This window comes from Myotis yumanensis, unplaced genomic scaffold (assembly GCF_028538775.1).
Source record: "Myotis yumanensis isolate MYYU_CA2020_CCGP unplaced genomic scaffold, mMyoYum1.0.hap1 SCAF_18, whole genome shotgun sequence".
Taxonomy (NCBI): domain Eukaryota; kingdom Metazoa; phylum Chordata; class Mammalia; order Chiroptera; family Vespertilionidae; genus Myotis; species Myotis yumanensis.
This window is the reverse complement of record NW_027223769.1, coordinates 17,140,627-17,161,933: the sequence shown is the minus strand read 5'-3', so window position 1 is coordinate 17,161,933 and position 21,307 is coordinate 17,140,627. Positions and strand designations below refer to the sequence as shown.

At 42.3% G+C, this 21,307-nt stretch overlaps 1 protein-coding gene across 1 annotated transcript in view; it reads left to right on the top strand.

Moving 5' to 3' along the window:
- HSD17B2 (hydroxysteroid 17-beta dehydrogenase 2) overlaps positions 1–21,307 on the top strand; it is a 57,562-nt gene that overhangs the window by 21,817 nt on the left and 14,438 nt on the right. Inside the window, exons 2-3 of the mRNA XM_070398506.1 lie at positions 11,071–11,283; positions 18,684–18,869. Coding sequence (XP_070254607.1) covers positions 11,071–11,283; positions 18,684–18,869 — 399 coding nt within the window. The remainder of the gene's footprint in view (positions 1–11,070; positions 11,284–18,683; positions 18,870–21,307) is intronic.

Below are 21,307 nucleotides of genomic sequence, written 5' to 3'. Positions count from 1 at the left end.
ACTCCATTTAAAGGAGGAGAAGATAACTCCTCACTCCTCAAGTGTGAGCTATGCAGAGATTTCCTTCCAAGGAGTATGGTATGGCAGGGGGAGTGGAGGAGAAGACCTTTACCGTGGAGAAACCTGACAGCATCACTTCATCCAGGTGAAGGGCAACGTCAACAGTCATTAATCATGTTGACAGGATGTAGTACTCTTAATATGTACTCTTAATATAATGTGATGGAAATGACATTTACCTCACCTCTGTGATTTCCTCCCCCAAACACATAACCCCAGTCTACCAGTCTAATAGTAAGAAAAACATCCGACAAATCCCAACAAAGGGGCATCCTACAGTATACCTGAACAGTACTCTTTTACCATCAAAGGTATCAAAAACAAGGAAAATTCCGAGAAACTGTCACAGCTAAGAGAAGCCCAAGGAGACATGATTACTAAATGTAATGTGGTATTGTAACGTGCTTAACAAAAAAAGCATGTTAAGTGGAAAATAAGGAAGTCTGAATCAAATATGGAATTTGGTTAATAACTATGTAGCAATCTTGGTTCATCACTTGTAAGAAGTGTAGCATACTAATGTAAGATGTTAATAATGGAAAACTGTATTGGGCATATGGAAACTATACTTTTTCTGAGAATCTAAAACTGTTCTAGAAAATTAAAAATCTATTTTTTTTAAAAAAAACACTCACTTTACCTTGAGACCACTGGCATGAAGTGAAGTATCACATATAATTAGCACCACGCTCTTAAACTTTTGGGACTTAGTTCCCTTATATAGGGCAAAGTTTGTTAGCACATACCTACTCCACCCATTTCCACATCAGCTCTGTGTTGACTGTCATGTGCCCTAAGGGAAATGCACATTTTCATGGGAACCAGATCTCAATAGAATGCTGAATGAAATAGTCATCTGTGTACTCTAGTTTCATAAAGTTTGAAAAACTTTTAATAAGTTAGGTGCATGTAAAAAATGAATGGATAAATGTGGTCATTAAAAAAGGATCCGAATTTTATCTGTTTGTGGCCCATCTGTGCAACATTGCCTATATTTTGAGAATTTTAATTTATTTAAAAATTTATTGAATACCTGTTATAAGTCAAGCATTATGAGAGCATAGAAAATACAAGAACAAAACAGTGTTATGCATAAACCATTATATTCTACTAGAAAAATAAGTAAAAAGCAATTTGTTCAACAAATACAATACTTTTTGGGTTGAAGAAACAACCAAAAGGCTGAGATAAAGAATAATTAGGTATGAGATTTGGGATGGGGAATGTTGCAGATTGTGTCCAGTGGGAAACAGATTCTGAGTCAGAGTTGAGCATGCAAGGTGCTTATTAAGGAGTGCCCTGTGGTATGCACCCGTGGAAGGGAAAAAAGAGAGCAGGATGGTCAATCCCGTGGGGAGCTCTAGGACTGGAATGACCCTTCTGATTTCTTCCCAAGTTGGGCTGAAACAGTCAGACCTTTGTGCTCCTGCATTGATCAATTATTGGATGTGGGTCGCATTTGGGGGCGGTGGCTCTCTAAAGCTGAGACAATCCCTGAAGGAGCTGACTTCTGAAAGATGTCTGCTGACAGCACTCCTAGCGTATGGGGCAAATCCTTCCTTGAAAAGTGTCTGGGTGGTACATCACAGCGATGGCGACCATGGGAGACAGGGACATCTACTTTAAATATAATAGTTAGGAAGGTCTCGCTGAGGTGGTGACATGAGAATGAGCTGGGAAGGCAAAGAAAAGATGAAGTATTATATGCGCAAAGGTCCTGAGGTAGGAACGAATTTAGTACTGATACCTTGGATATGAACCACGTGGCACATTCTAGGCACCAGATTAGTTTTTTTTCCTTCCTGAGGTCCGTCTTTTCTAGGTCCCTGATAACTGCATGTTTCCTCAAACTGCTGTATGTTTCCAGTAGTGTGCTGAAGTTGTGTTGTACAGGCTCTACAGAGTGAATTATTGAATATGCAGGAATTTTTGAAGCTGATTATTACACCACTGAAACCTGAAAAGTTGTCTTGGCTCAAAGTGCTATAAGCTGGGCAGCTTATAAATAGCAAATGTATTTCTCACAGTTCTGGTACCAGCACAGTCCATTTCTGGTGAGAGCCCTTCCAGGTTGCTTAATGCCAATTTCTCCTTGTATCCTCAGGGCAGAAAGAGAGAAGACCTTTATGGCCGCTGAAGGCCACTAATCCCATTTATGAGGCCCCACCCTCATGATCTAATCACCTCCTGAAGGTCCCAGTTCCTAATGCCATCACCTCAGGATTAGGGTTTCAACTTAAGAATTTTGGGCATTATCACTGCTTCTAGGCCTTTTCAGGGGACAGAACTAGGGAATATGTGATGTTTAGGAGGAAAGTAAGTCATGAATTCATATTGATACCTTGAATTTAAATTCAAGACAACAGGACTTTTACTTCTTCAACTTTAGACTTGTACCTCTTTTCCTTTAGGCTGAAAAATCTTGGTCCCCAATGTTGTTAACATTTGCCTTATTCTTGATATACATATGACAGTTCAAAATAATAATATTTACAACAACAATAATATTTTTTGTTGTTGTTAATCCTTACCCGAGGATATTTTTCCCATTGATTTTTAGAGAGAGTAGAAGGGAGGGGGAGAGACAGAGAAACATTGATGTAAGAGAGACACATTGATTGTCTCCCACATATGTCCTGTCTGAGGTATATGTCCTTGACCAGAATCAACCCCACGACCCTTCAGTCCTCGGACCAAAGCTCTAACCACTGAGCAAACAGGCGAGGGCTACAACAACTATAGTATTACTAATAAGGCTAATGAATGCAGTTTAAATTTTGTCTCTTCACAGTTTTAGCTAATAAATGCAGAATAAATTGTAGAAGTAGAAAAATCATTATTTTTGAATCTTGAATGAAATATGAATGGAGGCAACAATCATGTCATTAATGTAGGTTAAATCTCGTGCGAAACATTGATGGAGCACGTTATATTTAATAGCTGATTGACTGACATCACTGAAGTGGAACATGACTCAGCCTTATATCTCCTGGCATCGTGCAACAGGAGGCATCCAGCGCTGCCTACCAGGCTTCCTTGAGATAAAGAGAGAACCTAAATCTAACTAAGCCTCTAGATCCAACTTTACTGGAAATACAGAGGACAGAGGAGCAAGTTGGCAGCACAAGGAAGCCATCTGCCAAATTCAGGATGTGGGATAATCTGAAGGACAGATGCCTTAGCATCTTCAACAAATAAGTGGCATAAAAAGGGAGAGAATAGACTTTTATGTGATAAATGAGTCTTAAGAGACATGGAAACCAAATGTGAGGTATAAAACTTGTTTATACCTTGAGTCAAACTAACTGTAAGAAGACATTTCTGAAATAAACTGGGAAATTTGAATGCCTCCTCGGTATTAGATGACATTAAAGAAGAATTATTCATCTTGTCAGGTTTATAATGACAATATAGTTGGCTTAAAAAGTTCTTATTTCTTATTGTTGTATACTGGCATATTTACAGATTTATGGATAACATACAATTAACTGTGGGATTTGCTTTAAAATTAAAAAAAAGAAAAAGTGTGTGGAGGAAATAGAAGAAAAAATATGTTGATAATTCTTGTAGATGGAAGATGGGTACATAGTCCATTATAGAGTCCTCTGTTCTTTTGTGGAAAATTTTTTTTAAAATATTAAAATGGCCCTGGCCGGTGAGGAGTGGTTAGAGCAGTGGTTCTCAACCTTCCTAATGCCGCGACCCTTTAATAAAGTTCCTCATGTTGTGGTGATCCCCAACCATAAAATTATTTTCGTTGCTACTTCATAACTGTAATTTTGCTACTGTTATGAATCGTAATGTAAGTATCTGATATGCAGGATGTATTTTCGTTGTTACAAATTGAACATAATTAAAGCATAGTGATTAATCACAAAAACAGTATGTGATTATAATGTGCTTTCCGATGGTCTTAGGCAACCCCTTTGAAAGGGTTGTTCGAGCCCCAAAGAGGTCTCGACCCACAGGTTGAGAACCACTGGGTTAGAGTATCAGCCTGCATATTGACTGGTCAAAGGCATGGATTCCCGGTCAAAGGCACGTATCTGGGTTGCCGGTTTGAACCTCAGCACCGAGGTGCATTCAAGAGGCAACCTTATCGACATGTTTCTCACACATCAATGTTTCTCTCTTTCTCTCCTTCTCCTCCCTCCCTTCCACTCTCTCTAAAAAAAATCAATGGAAAAAATATGCTTGAATTAGGACTAACCAAAAAAAAAAAAAAAAAATAGTTACAATGGTGAGGAATGGCAAAAGGAATATGAGAGAGCATTCTAGGTAGAAAATCTGAGTGACCAAAGATGTGGGTAAGGAAGCACGAAAGAAACTTCAGGTATCGTGATGAGTGGCATTCAGTAGACAAGTAGTAGGACAGTGGAAGATACATCTGGCAATGGAGATTAGAATCTGATCATGCAGCCTTTGATACCAGACTTAAGAACTTGAAGTTTCATCTCTGGTCAATGAAAAGCTCTGAGGCTGTGGAACAGAGAAAAAGTAGACTTTGAAAGACCCTTGAGATGCAGAATGAGGCACTGTAGACCAGGTAGATGGCAGGGTAGGGCCAGCAGCTCAGGGAAGGGGAACAGTGAGTCCAGGAGATCAGTGTAGTGCAAGGTGATGAGAAACATGGTGGTGCCTGGACTATGAGACTTTCATTTAATCAGCTGAACATTTTGTCATTGGACAAGAATTTACTGAGCAACTACCCAGAACTGTTTTAGGCACAGGGGATAGACATTAAGCTAGACAACCCAATAAAGTCCATGCTCTGTTGGAAATGACCTAGTTCCTGCTCATATTCTTCTCCATGGAGTGTTCACTAAAGGATGGAACTTGAGTGCTCTGTAAAGAAATTATGGCCCTTAGTTCGAAGAATTTTTCTATTTATAACATTCTTCACTATTATAATGTTTTTAAAATATCTGTCTTTACCATAGGCCAGGGTTCCTCAACCTCAGGCCTATTGCCATTTGGGATGGGATGATTTTTTGTGGTGGGGGCTCCCCTGTACACTGTAGGGTGTTTGGCAACGTCCCTGGTATCTACACCTTAGATGCCAATAACACTCTCAGAGTTGTGACAACCAAAAATATCTCCAAACATTGCCAAATATCCTGTGGGGCAAAGTCACCCCTGGTTGAGATCCTTGCCTTAGATCAGTGTTTCTCAACCCTGGCCACACAATGAAATCACCTGGAGAGCTTTGAAAATTGTTGCCAATACTTGGCTCCATCCAGACAAACCAAACAAGACTCTGAGGGCAGGTTTGGGCACTGGTGATATTTCTGGGACCTAACACAGTGATCCCTGAATGAATGGACGAATACATGAATGGATGAATAAATGAATGAATAAATGAATGTGAAGAGAGACAGGAAGAAGTGTCAGTAGTTAAAAGTGGCATTAGGGGCTCAGTGGATAGAGCGTCAGCCTTCGGACTGAAAGGTCCCAGGTTCGATTCCGGTCAGGGGCATTTACCTTGGTTGTGGGCACATCCCTAGTAGCAGGTGTGCAGGAGGCAGCTGATTGATGTTTCTCTCTCATCGATGTTTCTAACTCTCTATCCCTCTCCCTTCCTCTCTGTAAAAAATCAATAAAATATATATATTTTTTTAAAAAGTGGCATTAGGGAAAGCCAGAGCACCACCTTTTCTTATGGTCATGGATACCAACTAATGGATAGACTCTTACCATTTTGTTTCTTTTTGAGGGGATGGGCATTTAATAGATTTTTAAAAAGTATTCCAAGTATCTGCAAAGACACCCATAGAGGAAATGGGGCTGAGTCTCTTAAGTTCTGCCCAAAGGGAGGTTTCTGAATACTTAACTCACCTCTTTCTAATGACCTCTTGGCTGAGGATTTGTGAAATTCTGGCCTTCTCAGCTGACTGCACACTCTTCCCATCAGCACTGATTATGGGATGTTAGTATTGAGAGTCATTTCCAATGTTTCTTACCTGGAATACTCTCAACAGATGTAATATGGAATTCTGGATAATTATGATGTCATTTTCTGCTTCCTCTGAGAATGCATATCCCCAATTTGTTGGCAATCTGATGGCAGGCTGAGTTGAGGTGAGCTGACTTTTAATGTCATGAGGTTCAGAAAAGGAGATAAAGAGCTAGATGTCAAATCTTGGGATGGAGAGTGTGGGTACTGAATGGAGGTGAGGACTGGGAAAGAAGGTGTTGGAAGTAGATATGCCATTTAAGAGAATAAGGAAATACAGGAGGAAGCAATTGAGGGCAATTGGTGATGAATTGTGCTTGAGCTGGGTGGTAGCAGGTGGAATTCAGGAGAGTCATCAGGAATGGGCTGTGGTCTGGGAATCCAGCCATTGTTCAAACCCAGCAGGGCTGCTTTGATTGGTTGCTTTGCAGCAAGTCTAGGAGTTGTTTCGTTGTGCACCAGTAAGAACAAATCCATTCATTTCATTCCTCCTTCTGGAAGAGCAGTTGCAATTAGTTTGTGCTGTTTCATAGAGGATGGAAGTCCATCCTCTATGAAGGGAACTGGCGCCAGTGATGGGGACCCTTCTCCAGCAGAGAGCTCCCATCCTTGGTGTCCCCAATTTGTCCATCTCCTTTCCATCAGCTCAGGTGCTCAAAGAGACAGTGAATCATAGCAGTAAAAAACATGCTTTAGAAAGAGCAAATCTGGTTTTGAGAGCTGATCCTAGAACATCCCATCTACGAATCTTTGAACAAGTATTTAATATCTCAGTATCTCAGTTGCCTATCTTAATTTAGTAATAACAGTAGTGTTGGAGAAAGATTCACAAAGGTTATATTCCAGGAAAAAGTATTGATACCTACTTAAAAATTGACAAGAAAGATCTTGCTCTTCCTGAATTAGGAGATTAAGGTTGTACACTTAAGCTTTGTACAACCATTGGAGAAGTCTTAAGTGTGCTAGAGTTTTATATAATCTATCTACCATCTATAACAGTGGTTCTCAACCTTCCTAATGCCGCGACCCTTTAACACAGTTCCTCATGTTGTGGTGACCCCCAATTTCATTGCTACAAATTGAACATAATTAAAGCATAGTGATTAATCACAAAAACAGTATGTAATTATATATGTGTTTTCTAATGGTCTTAGGCGACCCCTGTGAAAGGGTCGTTTGACACCCAAAGGGGTCATGACCCACAGGTTGAGAACCGCTGATCTATAATAATGAAAGCATAATATGCAAATCAACCAAATGGCTGAATAGCGAGATGACTATCTGGACAACCTTCTGGATGAAGCTGGGGCTGCCTCGAGGGCTGAGGCAGCCACGGCTGCGAAGGCCTCTTTGTGCATGAATTTTGTGCATCAGGCCTCTAGTCTATATATATAAAAGCCTAAGTGACCAAACGACCAGTGGACTGGTCACTATGATGTGCACTGACCACCAGGGGCCAAATGCTCAATGCAGGAGCTGCCCCCTGGTGGTCAGTGCACTCCCACAGTAGAGTGCCGTTCAGCTGACTGACGGGTGCCAGAAGCAGGGCTCACGGCTGGCCGCTGCAGCCCTGAGACAGCAGTGGAGCAGCAGCAGGTGCAGCGGGGTCAAGATGAGCAGGAGCGGCAGGCGGGAGAAGCAGGCAGCGTTGGACTGCCAGTTTCGGCCCCATCCCCACAGGCTATGCCGAGGGACCCCACTGGTGCACAAATCTGTGCATTGGGCCTCTAGTTTTATCATAACTTAATCTATTTTATAGAGAACAGGCAGTGTCAACCGGAGAGTGACAATTCTGATGGATTGCTTCAGTCTTAAATAAGGGAGAGGAAAGTCCTTTTCTACTTAGTTTTCCACAGCTTTCCAGGTAAACAACTTTTGAGCCAGAGGACATGTGCAAATGGGAAAGTAAGTCAAGGGTCTTGGGCTCAAAGGCTACAGGGGTGGGGCAGATCATATTAGTGAGGAGTGCTGGCAATGAAATTGTGGGTGCAAACAATGGAGCATGAGTTTTGTTCTGAGAGAATGGCCTATGCAAGGGGCAGCCACTGGGATCCTCAGCTTCAGCTCATGGATTCTTTGTAGGAATGTAGGCCTAGAGTTGGCCCATCTCCTGGTTAATCAAGAAAAAGAAATGACCTGGATTTTCAGGTGAAATCACCCCATTTGAAGTACTTAAATTTTACAACGTACACGGTGTGGGTCATGCAAAACACATATTCAGACTATGTCCTCTTATTAATACATAGTAGGTCCTCAATTTGTATTTGTCCATTCCACTATCTGAAGTGAAATTCCACTATGAGAAAGGGCCTTGGTACCTCAGAAGATGCCCACCTGCTGTGAAGATCTGCTTTAAGCTGTATTGGTTGAAGGCCGCATTCCCAAAGTGAAGACTTAGAGGAATTTAGGGACAGGGTCTGGGGAAGAGGGGATCACTGGCAGAAAGCAGAGCCATGGTCCTGGGCTAGTCCATCATTGTAGTTAGAACAGCTGTGATGACCTTCTGAGATACAAACTGAACTGAGACCCTTCTGATTGCAGGAACTAGAAGTAACCAATGAAAGAATGTTTAGAAAGTTAAATAAAAACCTAATAAATACCTGGGTAGTAACTGCCAGGAACAAGGCCCTGTTACTTTAATATATCAAATCATTGCATTCTCTAACAACCATACGAGGCAGATCCTAGTATCACTCTACGTTATAGATGAAGAAACTGAGATACGGAGAGGTTTACTGATTGTCCAAAGACACAACTGTTAAATGGCAGAGTGAGGATTTGAACTCAGGTGTCTTGGCTCCAGAATCCAGGCTCTCACCATTTCTTTATACTGCATTTTAGTGAGGAGAATTTTATGGTTTTGAGGACTATGTGGAACCTGCAAAATTGGTTTATATATTAGCTTAAAAATTAGTTGTCAAAGAACAGAGTATAGAAAAAGAATAGAAGAAAAACATGAAGATTTTAAAAGTTATACTAGATTGATAAGCTTATGGACAATTTCTTCTTCTATTTATCTCATTGCTGATCATATAGTTGTTTTTTTTTACTTACATGATGTTTTAATAATGACTAGACCATTTATAGGTTTGCATACCTCCCCTCCCCACTTTATCTCTTTTTCTGAATGTAGCTTCCAGCTTGTGTCCAAAATTGCACATAACAATCTTATTTTTGCAGGGTGGGTGTGTTTCATTCAAGGGACCTAGCCCTGAAGCACTCCTGAGCTCTAATTATTCACAACTCACCTAATTAAATATTTGACCCAGCAAATGAGGAGACATATTTCTGTTCACCAGCTAATACGGCACGCTGATGTGGCAAAGGCATAAATCCACTTATTGATTAACCCGCCAGCTTTGAAACTATACAATTATTAAGTCTTTGTTTCCATTTTGCACATAATTTTGAATGAATCACTACTTTAAATTCACTCCAATCTTGCATGAATGAGACTCTAGTCCTAATTGCTTTCTCCAACTTGATAGATTTTCAGGCCACCAGAGATAGAATGATCTCAAAGGGCATAGCTTAAAACCAACCCCAGCATTTCCCCTATCAGGCATCCGACTCAGCAGTTTGCTGAACACTTACTTTGAGTCAGGTACTTTCAACACCAGTGAACTAGGACTCTCTCTGTTCTTAAGGAAGTCACATTTCAGTGCCCTCTTAATGTAGTCAACACATACCTTTTATTGACCACCTTCTATGCTAAGCCTTGTGCTCAGGAAGAAGTGAATAGTTTATGCCTGAAATGTTTATATCTCAAACCCTGCCTGGGTGCCAACCTCTGCCATGTCCCAACTGCATGACTTAATTCTCTGGTGTCTCAGTTTCCTCCCAGTTCGGAAGATTCCACGAGTTAATATGTGTGAGGCTGGCTGGAAGCTGGGAGCATTCAGTTGGTATGATTAGACATGATTATTTTCAGAGGCTACTACATATTGAGTAACTCTGATGAAACACTTTGCCTTTTCACAGAGGCGCCAGCCTTGTTTTTGGATTTCTGGAATGCTCAAGGGTTATCCTATCGGGCAGGGAGTGGCTCCCCAGCCACATACTTTGCCAAGGCCCTCTGACCCTGCACAAACTCACAGCCTTGCGACACCAGGGCTAGCACAGCCTTATCTCTAACACTGTAAATCAGAAATCATGTCTGGGTTAGAGCCACTATACTGATAACAGCCACACGTGACATGTTGGACCTTGTGCAAAAATACCCTTTGTCTCGTTGACTTTCAAGCTCAGCCCAGGAGGGAGATACTATTATAACCCCACTTCCCAGATAAGGATGTGGAGGTTCCAAAGGGCTATATATATAACATTTCCCAAGGCTCGGACATGGAAGAGGCAGAATCAAGGAGTCTGAATCTTAATCCGGATGTTTAGCTAACTGTTGGTTGAGGCAAAATCCCCATCAACCAGTATTGTGCATGTAAAGGCCTGAAAATCAGGAAGGATGGCACAGTTTTGTTAAAAAAAAAAAAAAAGACCTATACAGTAATTACTTGAAACAGGCACTGTTAAGCACATCACAAATATTAACTGATGTAGGTATCATTATTAAGCCCATTTTACAGATGAGGAAGTTAGTCATGGAAAGGTAAAATAACCTGACCTAGGTTGTACAGGTAGGGATGGGAGGGGCCAAGCTCACACTCAGGCCTCTATGCTATCCTTCCTCATTAATAAGTACAAGCAAATGGAGCAGATGGCCTCCTGTCAACTTTGGCTTTATTAATTCACTTTCAAATAAAAAACAAAACCAGATTTAGTAAAGAGAGGCTTTGTTCCCTCCTAAGTTCTTTTGCCACCAGCTACTCCTGGTCATCCTCCCATCAGCTTTTCTCCTACCCCAAATTCTCCCTCATTTCCTTTTTTATATACAGAAAAAAATTGTCTCTTTTGGCTTCTCTGCCCATTTCCCACTTAGATAAAGAAAATTCCTCAAGACCCACTCTGTCCAGAGAATATGGACCATTGCAAATAGCATGTGGTGTGTTTTCTTATTAAATATTTTCTCCGGAGCCACTTTGTCTTGCTTTGACCCCTTGCAGGTGGCGATTCTGGGATTGGTCATGCTTTGTGCAAGTATCTGGACCAGCTGGGCTTCACAGTGTTTGCTGGAGTTCTGGATGAAAATGGATCAGGGGCAGAGGAACTGCGAAGAACCTGCTCCACGCGCTTCTCTGTGCTCCAGCTGGATGTCACCGACTCGCAGCAGATAAAAGACGCCTACAGCAAAGTGGTGCAGAAGGTGCAGAACAGAGGTACTGCCTTCAGCCACCCATGCCCTGCATTGCCCTCCACCTCCTGGCAAATGCCCAACACGGGTCCCAGCCTCTAATTACTGCTGCCCTCTAGTTCCATTCTGGCTGCTGACCGCATCTGAAGGCACCACTACAGAGCACCTGCCACGTGCAGGGGGCCTCTCGTAGACATGCAGACGTTAGGAATGAGTCAGGCATGGTCTGTCTTCACAGTACTTACAGAATTCTTTTTTTATTTTTATTTTTATTTTTTTTTATTTTTCGCTAAAAGTATTACAAAGTGTATTACATAAGTGCCCTTACAGAATTCTTTATCCTGGTTCCTCCAACATCTGCTCAGTCACTCTCCCATCAATCACCACCTCCCACCCCTTCCTCATTTCTCTCCTTACACCAATATTAACATGTATTAGATTTTTTAAAAGCTTTGTAATCACGGTCCTTCCTTAGCCACTGCCCTTTCTTGATCCCTTCGTTCATGGCCAAACTCTTTGGAACTCTGCTGCCCTGGTCTGGCCAAGCTAGTCATCATTATCCTGAACTCCAAGCTCTTAACTACTCTGCAGTGTTTAAATGTGGCGATCACCCTCCTCTGCCTTGGCTTTGGTGTCACCAGACTCCTACTGCCCTCATAGTTCACTGATCATTCTTTCTGCTTCTATCTGAGCCTTTTCTTCTACCCCTTAACTCTGTCCATAAATGTGAATGTTACTGAGGATCTATCCCAAACTTCCCACTTCACATTTTTGGGGCTAGACTGTTGTTTCCCTACACCAGGACTTTGCACCGGGGAGTGTTTGAAAATATCCAAGTTTGGTCCCAGGATGGGCTACATACGATGGGGGGCCCGGTGCAAAATGAAAATTATGTGAGGCCTTTTTAGTTTAAAAAACGATTAAGACTTTAAGATGGTCCCAGCAGGGAATTCAACCAAGCGTGAGGCCCTTCTGAGGCACCGGTCTAACACTCGGGATATCCACCCAGCCTGGGAACCCCTACCCCAACCAACCACATCAGTATCTACCCACAATAACTCAGCTAATCCTTCACCCATGAGGCTGGCAATGTTGCTATCCTTTTACGGAGAATGTCAGCGGTAAAGAAGATCCTATGTGGGGTCCTAGGTATCAGTAGATCTTAAAGCTCCCCAGGTGATGCTAATATTCTGCCTGAGTTGAGAAACACTGAGATTTAAGCAACTGTGATTTAAGTAACTTCCAAATCTGTATTGCCAACCTAGCCCTCTTTTCAATGTCCAAAACTACATGTATATAAAATTACCTATCAGACACCCCAACTTGATTTGTCAAAATCTGACCTCTGCTGCCAGTCTGCAAATCAATTTACCCTCTGCACCACTTGGCTCAGGTGTTAGCATTCATGCCAGCAACCTGGGGGGGCGTGTCTCTTAAACCTGTGGCTACCTGTGATTCCTGCATCCTATTGGTCTGGAGCCCTGTCAATTATACCTCCTAGATCAGTGATGGCGAACCTTTTGAGCTCGGCGTGTCAGCATTTTGAAAAACCCTAACTTAACTCTGGTGCCGTGTCACATACAGAAATTTTTTGATATCTGCAACCATAGTAAAACAAAGATTTATATTTTTGATATTTATTTTACATATTTAAATGACATTAAACAAAGAAAAATCAACCAAAAAAATGAGTTCGCGTGTCACCTCTGACACGCTTGTCATAGGTTCGCCATCACTGTCCTAGATCTTTATCATCCCAGACCTTCCTACCATCTCTAGGCAGCTATGGCTTAGCGAAGGCCTTCATCTCCCACCTGGGCTCCCACAATGACCCCCTTTACCTTTCCCATTACTTTCCAAATGGACGGTAATCTTTATAATGTGCACATCTTACAATGTCATCTATTCCCCCAAAACCCCTTGACATACAGAGTTTTCATGTCTTGGGTTCCTCCCATGAGCCAGCTCTGTGGTAGGTGTTTTGCTATGTCTCATTACATAGTTCAGTGGTTCTCCAAATAAAATCTAAATACCTTAACAAGTATTTGAAGGCCTTTCAGGATAGTGGCCCCTGACAAACTCTTAATTCTGAATCGTTTCCAGACTAGAATGTGCTAGTTTGTATCTTTGCATATTCTGCTTCCTCTTGCCAAAATTCTCTGCTGGCCTCCACTTCCTTTGTCTAAGGCTCTTGCCTTTATCCAAGTGCAGACTCTACTTCCACAGAAGACCTGGCTCAAATATAATATCTCTTGCATGACCTTTCTGGTAATCCAGGCTACATCATTCACTTCCTCATCTGGACACTCACTCATTATACTTTGCAGACATTCATATCACTGCATTATTTTAAGTATCTGTCCATCTACCACTCCTCACCACTAGGTTCCTTGAGAGCCAGAACCATGTTTTCATTAGGATTCTTTGAGATGCAAGTGACACAACCCAATTCAAAGTTTCTGAAGCAGCCCTGACCGGTTTGGCTCAGTGGGTAGAGCATCAGCCTGCAGACTGAAGGGTCCCAGGTTTGATTCCAGTCAAGGGCACATGCCTAGGTTGTGGGCTCAATCCCCAGTAGGGGGCGTGCAGGAGGCAGCCAATCAATGATTCTCATCTGTTCCTATCTCTCTCCCTCTTCCTTCCTCTCTGAAATCAATAAAAATATTTTTAAAAATTGCTGAAGCATAAAAGGAATGTATTTGCCCATGTGACTGAGAAGACCAGTTGGCTTCAAGGATGTCTGAATCCAGGAACTTAAGCAATGTCATCAGGATCCAGTCTCTTAGCTTTGCTTTCTTCTGTGTTGGTTTTAATATAGGGCTTTCTATGGAAGCCTCAAACACTTCCTGCTTATATTCTCTTCACAGCACAAAGAGAGTAATGTTATCTGTCTCATTGTATATTTGAAGTAATCTATAATAATAAAAGTGTAACATGCTAATTAGACTGGACCACCGAACAACCTTCTGGATGACCTTCTGGGCTAAGCCAGGGCTGTGAGGGCTGAGCTCCTTGCACGAATTTCATGCATCAGGCCTCTGGTAGTTATTACAAAGACAACACTTAGAAGAGTCCCTGACATGAGGAAAGCATTCAGTTAGGGGTCTTAGTTTCCATTCATTCACTATTAAGGACAGTCCCAGTCATATAGTAAATATTCAACAAACATCTAAGAAATGAGAGGATGAGAGAAAAATAGATTGTTGGTTATCAGGAATCCATTTTCAGCAAGCTTAGCAATGTGCTATCATTTTATAGAAAGGTACTTTTTCCTGCCCTGGTCTTTTGCTATCTTACCAGGTTGAGTTTGTTCCTCTCATGAGTTTGATTTCATGATGTCTTATTCAAGGAGATATTCAATACAGAGGCCTCTAGTGAGGCCAGAGGAGCAGTACTGACCACATTGAACAATAAAGTAGGGAGAAATACCATGCCAGTGTCCAGGGATGAAGGGGTGTGGTGAGTGCGTTTTACCAGGTATGAGCCCCTGGTGTTTGGGAGCCAGCATTCTAGAGGGCAATCCTCTTCTGAGACAGAACTACCAATACACCATTGCCTGCTCTCCTCGAGGTCTCTCTCAACTTCAGCCTCTCAAATCAAAGAGAACAAGGAGCAGTGAAACAGGCGAGTTTAAAATCAGAAAGAAGGATGTTTGCTAAAGAACCCTTTGGAACCTATAAACCAGGAAACTGCTTCTCTTGGATGAGGGCCAGCAGCTGTGCTGTGTTCCTACACAACATATTATTAACTTAGTGTTAGCATATGGCTAATTATTAATGAATATTAGTTATTTTAAAGCCCTATAGGTATAAAGGGCATAATGGCCAGCTTAGAATTCTATGACAGGAGTTGTCAAACTATGGCTCTACCTGTTTTTTTGTTGTTGTTGTTTTGTTTAGCATTTTATTTAGAAATAATTGTAGATTCACAGGAAGTTGCAAAAAAAATGTGCAGGGAGATACTAAGCACTGTCTGCCAAGCCTCTCTCAGTAGCAACATCTTGCATAACTATAGTACAATAGCAAAATTAGGAAGTTGGCATTAATATAATCCATAGAGTGTATTCAGATTCCATACATGCAAGTGTGTGTGTGTGTGTGTGTGTGTGTGTGTGTGTGTGTAGTTCTGCAATATAATAGTGTGTAGGCTTGTGCTAAAATCACCACAATCAAGATACAGAACTGTTTCATCAATACCAGGCTCTCTCATGCTTAAACCCTTTTAGAGCCATAGTCTCATCCTTAATCTCTGACAATAACCCATCTGTTTTCTATCTCTTTAACTTTGTCATTTAAAGTCTATTATGTAGCTCTGCCACCTGTTTTTGTATAGTCTGTGAGCTAAGGATTTTTTTAACATTTATAAATAGTTAAAAGAAATCGGAAGAATTTTTTCAACACATAAATTATATGGAATTCAAATATCAATGTCTATACATCAAGTTTTATTGGCACCCAGCCATGCCCACTCATTTACGTATAATCTGGATTTTCTCACTTGATCATGGCAGAGTTGAGACAGTAGGACCTGTAACACTAAAATATTTACTGTCTAGCCTTTTATATAAAAAGTTTGCCGAACCCTGTTCAAGGGCATTCTCAAGGTGAGTCTGCATGTTGACTGGTTAAAGGTGTGCCACAAGCTGAATGAATTAAAACCCTCACTGAGTGAGAGGATGCTAGTGGAGGCATTCTCATCACCCCTCACCATCCTAATAGCTGTTGAGCTCTTACTACATGCCAGGCACCTTCTCTCTGGATTTTCCTAACATGATGATGTGTGAAATGTCACCAACTCAAGTGTGCAGACATGTAACTTTATTTTCTATACCTCAACTCATTTCTATTTTGAGCCATCTTTCTGATATGTGGCAAAAAACATTTCTGTCATTTTCAACTTCATCTCATTTCCCTGGGGTAGTAGCACCTACATTCCTGGGCATGGGACATTTCATCTTGGATTGTCAATTCTTCATGTTGGCCTCCGTGGAGATGTCCTATGCTCCATCCAGTCCTCATGTACCAACTTCCTAGATGCTAGGGTTGGTGCCTCCTGCTATTTCTGCACTCTGCCAGCATTGAGGCTCATTCGTCTCCTGTACATAACGCAGGTTCTCTCACTTGAGCATGCTGCAGGATCGCCTGGAAGGCAGGTTGTATCAGATTCAACAATTTCTGATAGGCAGTTTCTGATCCAGCAGGTCTGAGGTGGGGTTCCAGAATGGCATTTCTACAAATGCCCAGTTGATAAGATGCTGCTGATGCTGGACCACACCTTGAGAACCACTGTTCTAAAGCATGCTAAGGCTTAGGGAACTCAGAGATTCTGTTTCAGGTCCATCAAGCTAAACATACGTTAGGTCCTGCCACCTCTTTTTCTCTCAGATAAAGAGGACCCAGGTCACTCACCTCTGCTTCAGATCCCTCATCCCTCAAAACATCTGGAGTTTTTCAGTTACCTCTCTCCTATTATTTATGGCAATGGTTCCCAAGCTTGTGTACTGGAATCACCTGGGAAAAATTTTAAACTATTATTTCAAAGGTCCCCTCTCTCCCTCATCCAAGAGTCCTGTTCTAGTTGGTTGGGATGTGGCCTGGACACTGGGGCTTTAAAAAGCCTCCCAGGTGAGCCTAATGTGCAGTGAAGGTTGAAAACCACTAGTTGTGGACAGTGGTTCTCCAAGTGGTCCAGGAGAGCATCAGCGTTGCCTGGGAACTTGTTGGAAATGCAGATTCTCAGGTCTCCAGACATCCCAAATCAGATTCTCTTGAGGGGGGGGGGGGCAGCAATATATTTGAATAAGCCATTCTAGTGATTCTTTTTCTTTTCTTCTTGTTTCGGGGTGTGTGTGTGTGTGTGTGTGTGTCGTTAATCCTCACTGGAGGATATTTTCTCCATTGATTTTCAGAGAGAGTGGAAGGGAGGGGTGTTGGGGTCCAGCCCCAGCAGGTCCAGGGGTTCCCAAAGGTGTGGATGGAGTCGGTGAAGAAGGAAGGACATGGAGACAGCGTTCAGTTGATCAACAGCCTAGCCAGGTTCTAGCCAGGTTCTCCAGCCAGGTTCTTCTTTATTCTCCTGTTACATCTGTATTTATACCAGTTGATTTTAATCCTATCCATTCTATTCCAAAGGTTAGGGTGTTTGTTATCTCCATTCCAAGATCACTACTCTATTGTTCTATTAAGCTACAAGGAAGTAACTGAAGGAGATTATCCTAAGTAAAGATTATGTAGCTTAAGCATGATTGTTCATAGTTAAAGTGATTAATTACCCGCCTGGCACTTAGTTAAGGGGTTTTATCCCCTCCCTAACTCCAGGGAAAAATCCCTACCTGGGGAAACAACCTTTCTCGGAGAGGTGACCTTGGTTAAAACACATAGTGCTAAGAAGGGGAGCAAACATATTAAGAACAGTATGCCATATACACCAGGTCCCTTGAAACATATGCTGTGCAGATGTTTCTTCCCTGCAGCGACTGTGTCAAGCAGCAAGGATGGACTGACTTCCGGCAGAGGGGGAGAGATAGAGAAAGAATCAATGTAAGAGACACATTGATTGGTTGCCTCCCATACTAGCCCTGGGTTGGGGCCAGGGATCGAGCCTGCAACGGAGGTACATGCCCTTGACCGAAATTGAACCTGAGACCTTTCAGTCTGAGGGCTGATGCTCTATCCTCCAGTGGTCAGCAAACTGCGGCTCGGCAAACCTCGGCTCGTGAGCCACATGCGGCTCTTTGGCCCCTTCAGTGTGGCTCTTCCACAAAATACCGACTTCTGTGCATGGGCCATGAAGTTTCAATCGCACTGTACATGTGCGCCCGCACGTGGCATTTTGTGGAAGAGCCACACTGAAGGGACCAAAGAGCCGCATGTGACTCTCGAGCCTCGGTTTGCCAACCACGGCACTAAGCCAAACCGGCTAGGGCCTTCTGGTGATTCTTATCAAGGGAATCAGGCTGGTTGGGGAAAATAGGGCTCAGGGTCTTTGCAGTCTTCTTAGCTCTTGGCACTTGTTCTCTAGTTTCCCTGTTTCCTGGGACGAGGAGATCTTCTTGTCTAAGGAAAAGGGCAGACAGGCTCTTATGCCATCCTGCATTGTCCTAAAGATACCATACTGTCTCTACACATTCCTTGGAGAGAGAAGCATGAGGTAGACTCTTATCGAGCTGCATGGATGTAGGAAAGTGCTCTGAAGCAAAAGAAAATGCCTCCAAAAATACTGCTTGGTATTTCACAAATTTACTCCCCACATAACCAACCCCTCAGGGCAGGTGGTTGTAGGTATTGAAAGAGACTGAGTTTGGAGAGTGTCAGTGATCTGTCCTTAATCTCAAAGAGGCCCTTTTGACTCTAGAACTTAAAGTGTTAAAAACTGTCCTGCTCTCTAGTCTGGCCCAACCTCAATGCTGTTCCTTTCTGTTCTCAGGACTGTGGGCTGTGGTCAACAATGCTGGGATCCTTGGCTTACCCGCTGATGGAGAGCTCATTCCTATGATCCACTACAAACGATGCATGGACGTGAACTTCTTCGGGGCTGTGGAAGTCACGAAGGCATTTTTGCCTCTTCTTAGGAAATCCAAGGGGAGGCTGGTGAACATCAGCAGCATGGCAGGTGAGTTGGCCTTTCCCCACAAGGTTGTGCAGTGCAAGATGCGGCTCGCTGCATTCTTTGTGGGCTAACAAGAAAGCAGGACATGCTCATGCAGGGCTGGGTCATGATCAGTCAAACTGTATGTTTACTGTTGACCTTAAAACAATGAAACCTTTATCTCCTTTAAAACCTTTTTATGTACAAGCTCTAACGTACCTTCTAACTCATCTACTCATTAATAGGAATTTAAGGTTGTTGCATATTTTCACATCGGCACAGCCAATGCACAAGCTTCCTAGATCTGAACAGAAAATTCTGTATACAGTTAATGTCAGTACTACAGGTAACCTACTTTCAATCCTCCCTGAACTCAGCATCCTCTTTTGTTCCCTGTAAGATGAGTAGGCAAATGTCTTCATTCTGTTGGTACTTCAGAGTCACCATTCTCAGTGGGCTGCCTACTAGTGTTTTCCATAAGATCATTCTCTTCATTTTGAAATCTCCCATACAATTGGGTCAGAGTGAGACATTTGATGACTCATTTCTCTCCTTGTCCAAGAACAGATAGTCCACAACTTGAATCAACTTTAATAATCTCACTTTCATAAACAATGCCCTTTGTGTGAGATCACATAAGTGTGATAAAAGATGTTATCTAGGAGTGCTTGGAAGGCCTGGGGCAGAGTGAGCCCCACTATGGAAGCCCATGATGGATATTAAGGTCAGTCCCCACAGTTGTTTTATTTTTATTTTTATTTTTGGAGGATGGGGTGGGGATAGAAGGCATGGAGAAAGCACAGATGCACCATCAACCAAAGTGTATTACTTTACTACTGTTGCTATGACAGATAACCACAAATTTAATGGCTAACTAATACAAATTTCTCTTACAGTTCTGAAGGTGAGAGGTCTCACTGGGCTAGAATCAAGGTGTCAGCAGGGCTGCATTCCTTCTGGAGTCTCTAAGGGAGAATCAATTACATTGACTTTTCTAGCTTCTAGAAGCCTCCTGCATTCCTTGGCTCATGGCCCCTTCCTCCATCTTCCAGTTACTCCTTGACTCTGACACTCCCGCTTCAGTCTTATAAGAATTGGGGCAGGGAAGAAACGTTGCTTCTTTAAATTCTTTTCTGAAAAGTCAACCACATTATGAATATACCCTTCCCTCCCACATTTCCCATTCCTACAGGAAGGACCTTGAAACAGAAAGAGAGAGAGGTCATGTAACTATACAGTTAGAATCAGTTTCAAAAGGGAGAGGAAGCCAGCCAAGCAAAGTGGAGAGAAACTGTCCAGGTTGTGAACCTATCTTTACCACTGACACCTGAGTGACCTAGGACAAAGTCCTGAACGCCTGAGCTGCAGCTTCCTCATTTTACCATGGGGCGATTAATTGCTTCTTCTTAGGGTTATGGTGAGATGAGATGAAATGACGGGTGTTTAAGCATCAGCCATACCTGGCATGTAGTGAGTTAGAGACCCAAAAGCCATCCACCATGACAATGGGGAAGAGGCCGGCTGTATGTGCATCTGTGGCTTTTTATCCTGCCAGCTGCTGCATCACCACCCCTAACAGTGACAATGAGTTGCTGTTCGTCCTGCTGTTCCCTGTCACACATTAGCCCTAACAACTTACTACTTTTAGACTTGACCATGCCTTCTCTGGTAGAATTTTATCTCTTATAATCATGTTTACCATCCTTACCACATAAATAAATAGCTCTTTGACCCAAATCCTGGCAAAGCAATTAGCTAAATATTTAACCAAGGAAGAAAGGAATTGGGAGATAATTGTTAGACTGATTGTACAAAGGGCACTTGAAAAATCTTTATGTTTGAGAGGTCTAAAAGCTTTTTCTGGCCCCAGCCAGTTTGGCTTGGTAGATAGAGTGTCAGCCTGTGGACTGAAGGGTCCAGGGTTTGATTCTGATCAAGGGCATGTACCTCAATTGCAGACTCCTCCCCGGCGGGAGCCATAATCAGGGCACATGCAGGAGGCAACCAATCAATGAGTTTCTCTCACATCGATGTTTCTCTCTGTCTTTCCCTCTCTCTTACACTGTCTCTGAAATCAATGGAAAAATATCATCGGGTAAGGATTTAAAAAGAAAAATAATAAATAAATAAATACATAAATAAATTAATTAATTTAAATAAAAGCTTTTTCTGGCCTGTTTGCTTCTTAAGAAATTGCAGAGTAAAACTTGTGTATGTACATGCAGTTGTAAGCTGGACTTGAACAAGAATGTTTGAAAACAAGCCTTATAAAACAACTCGGGCCTCAGGGCTTTTGAGCCAGTTGTGGTTTGAATCCTGCTCCTCTATTATTAGCTGGATGATCTAGGGTAGGTCACCTCATTTGTTTATGTATCCATTTTATTACCTATTAATGAGTGTGACCCAGCACCTGAGTTTAGGAGTCTAGGGCAGTGTTTCACAACCTCAGCATTATTGATTTG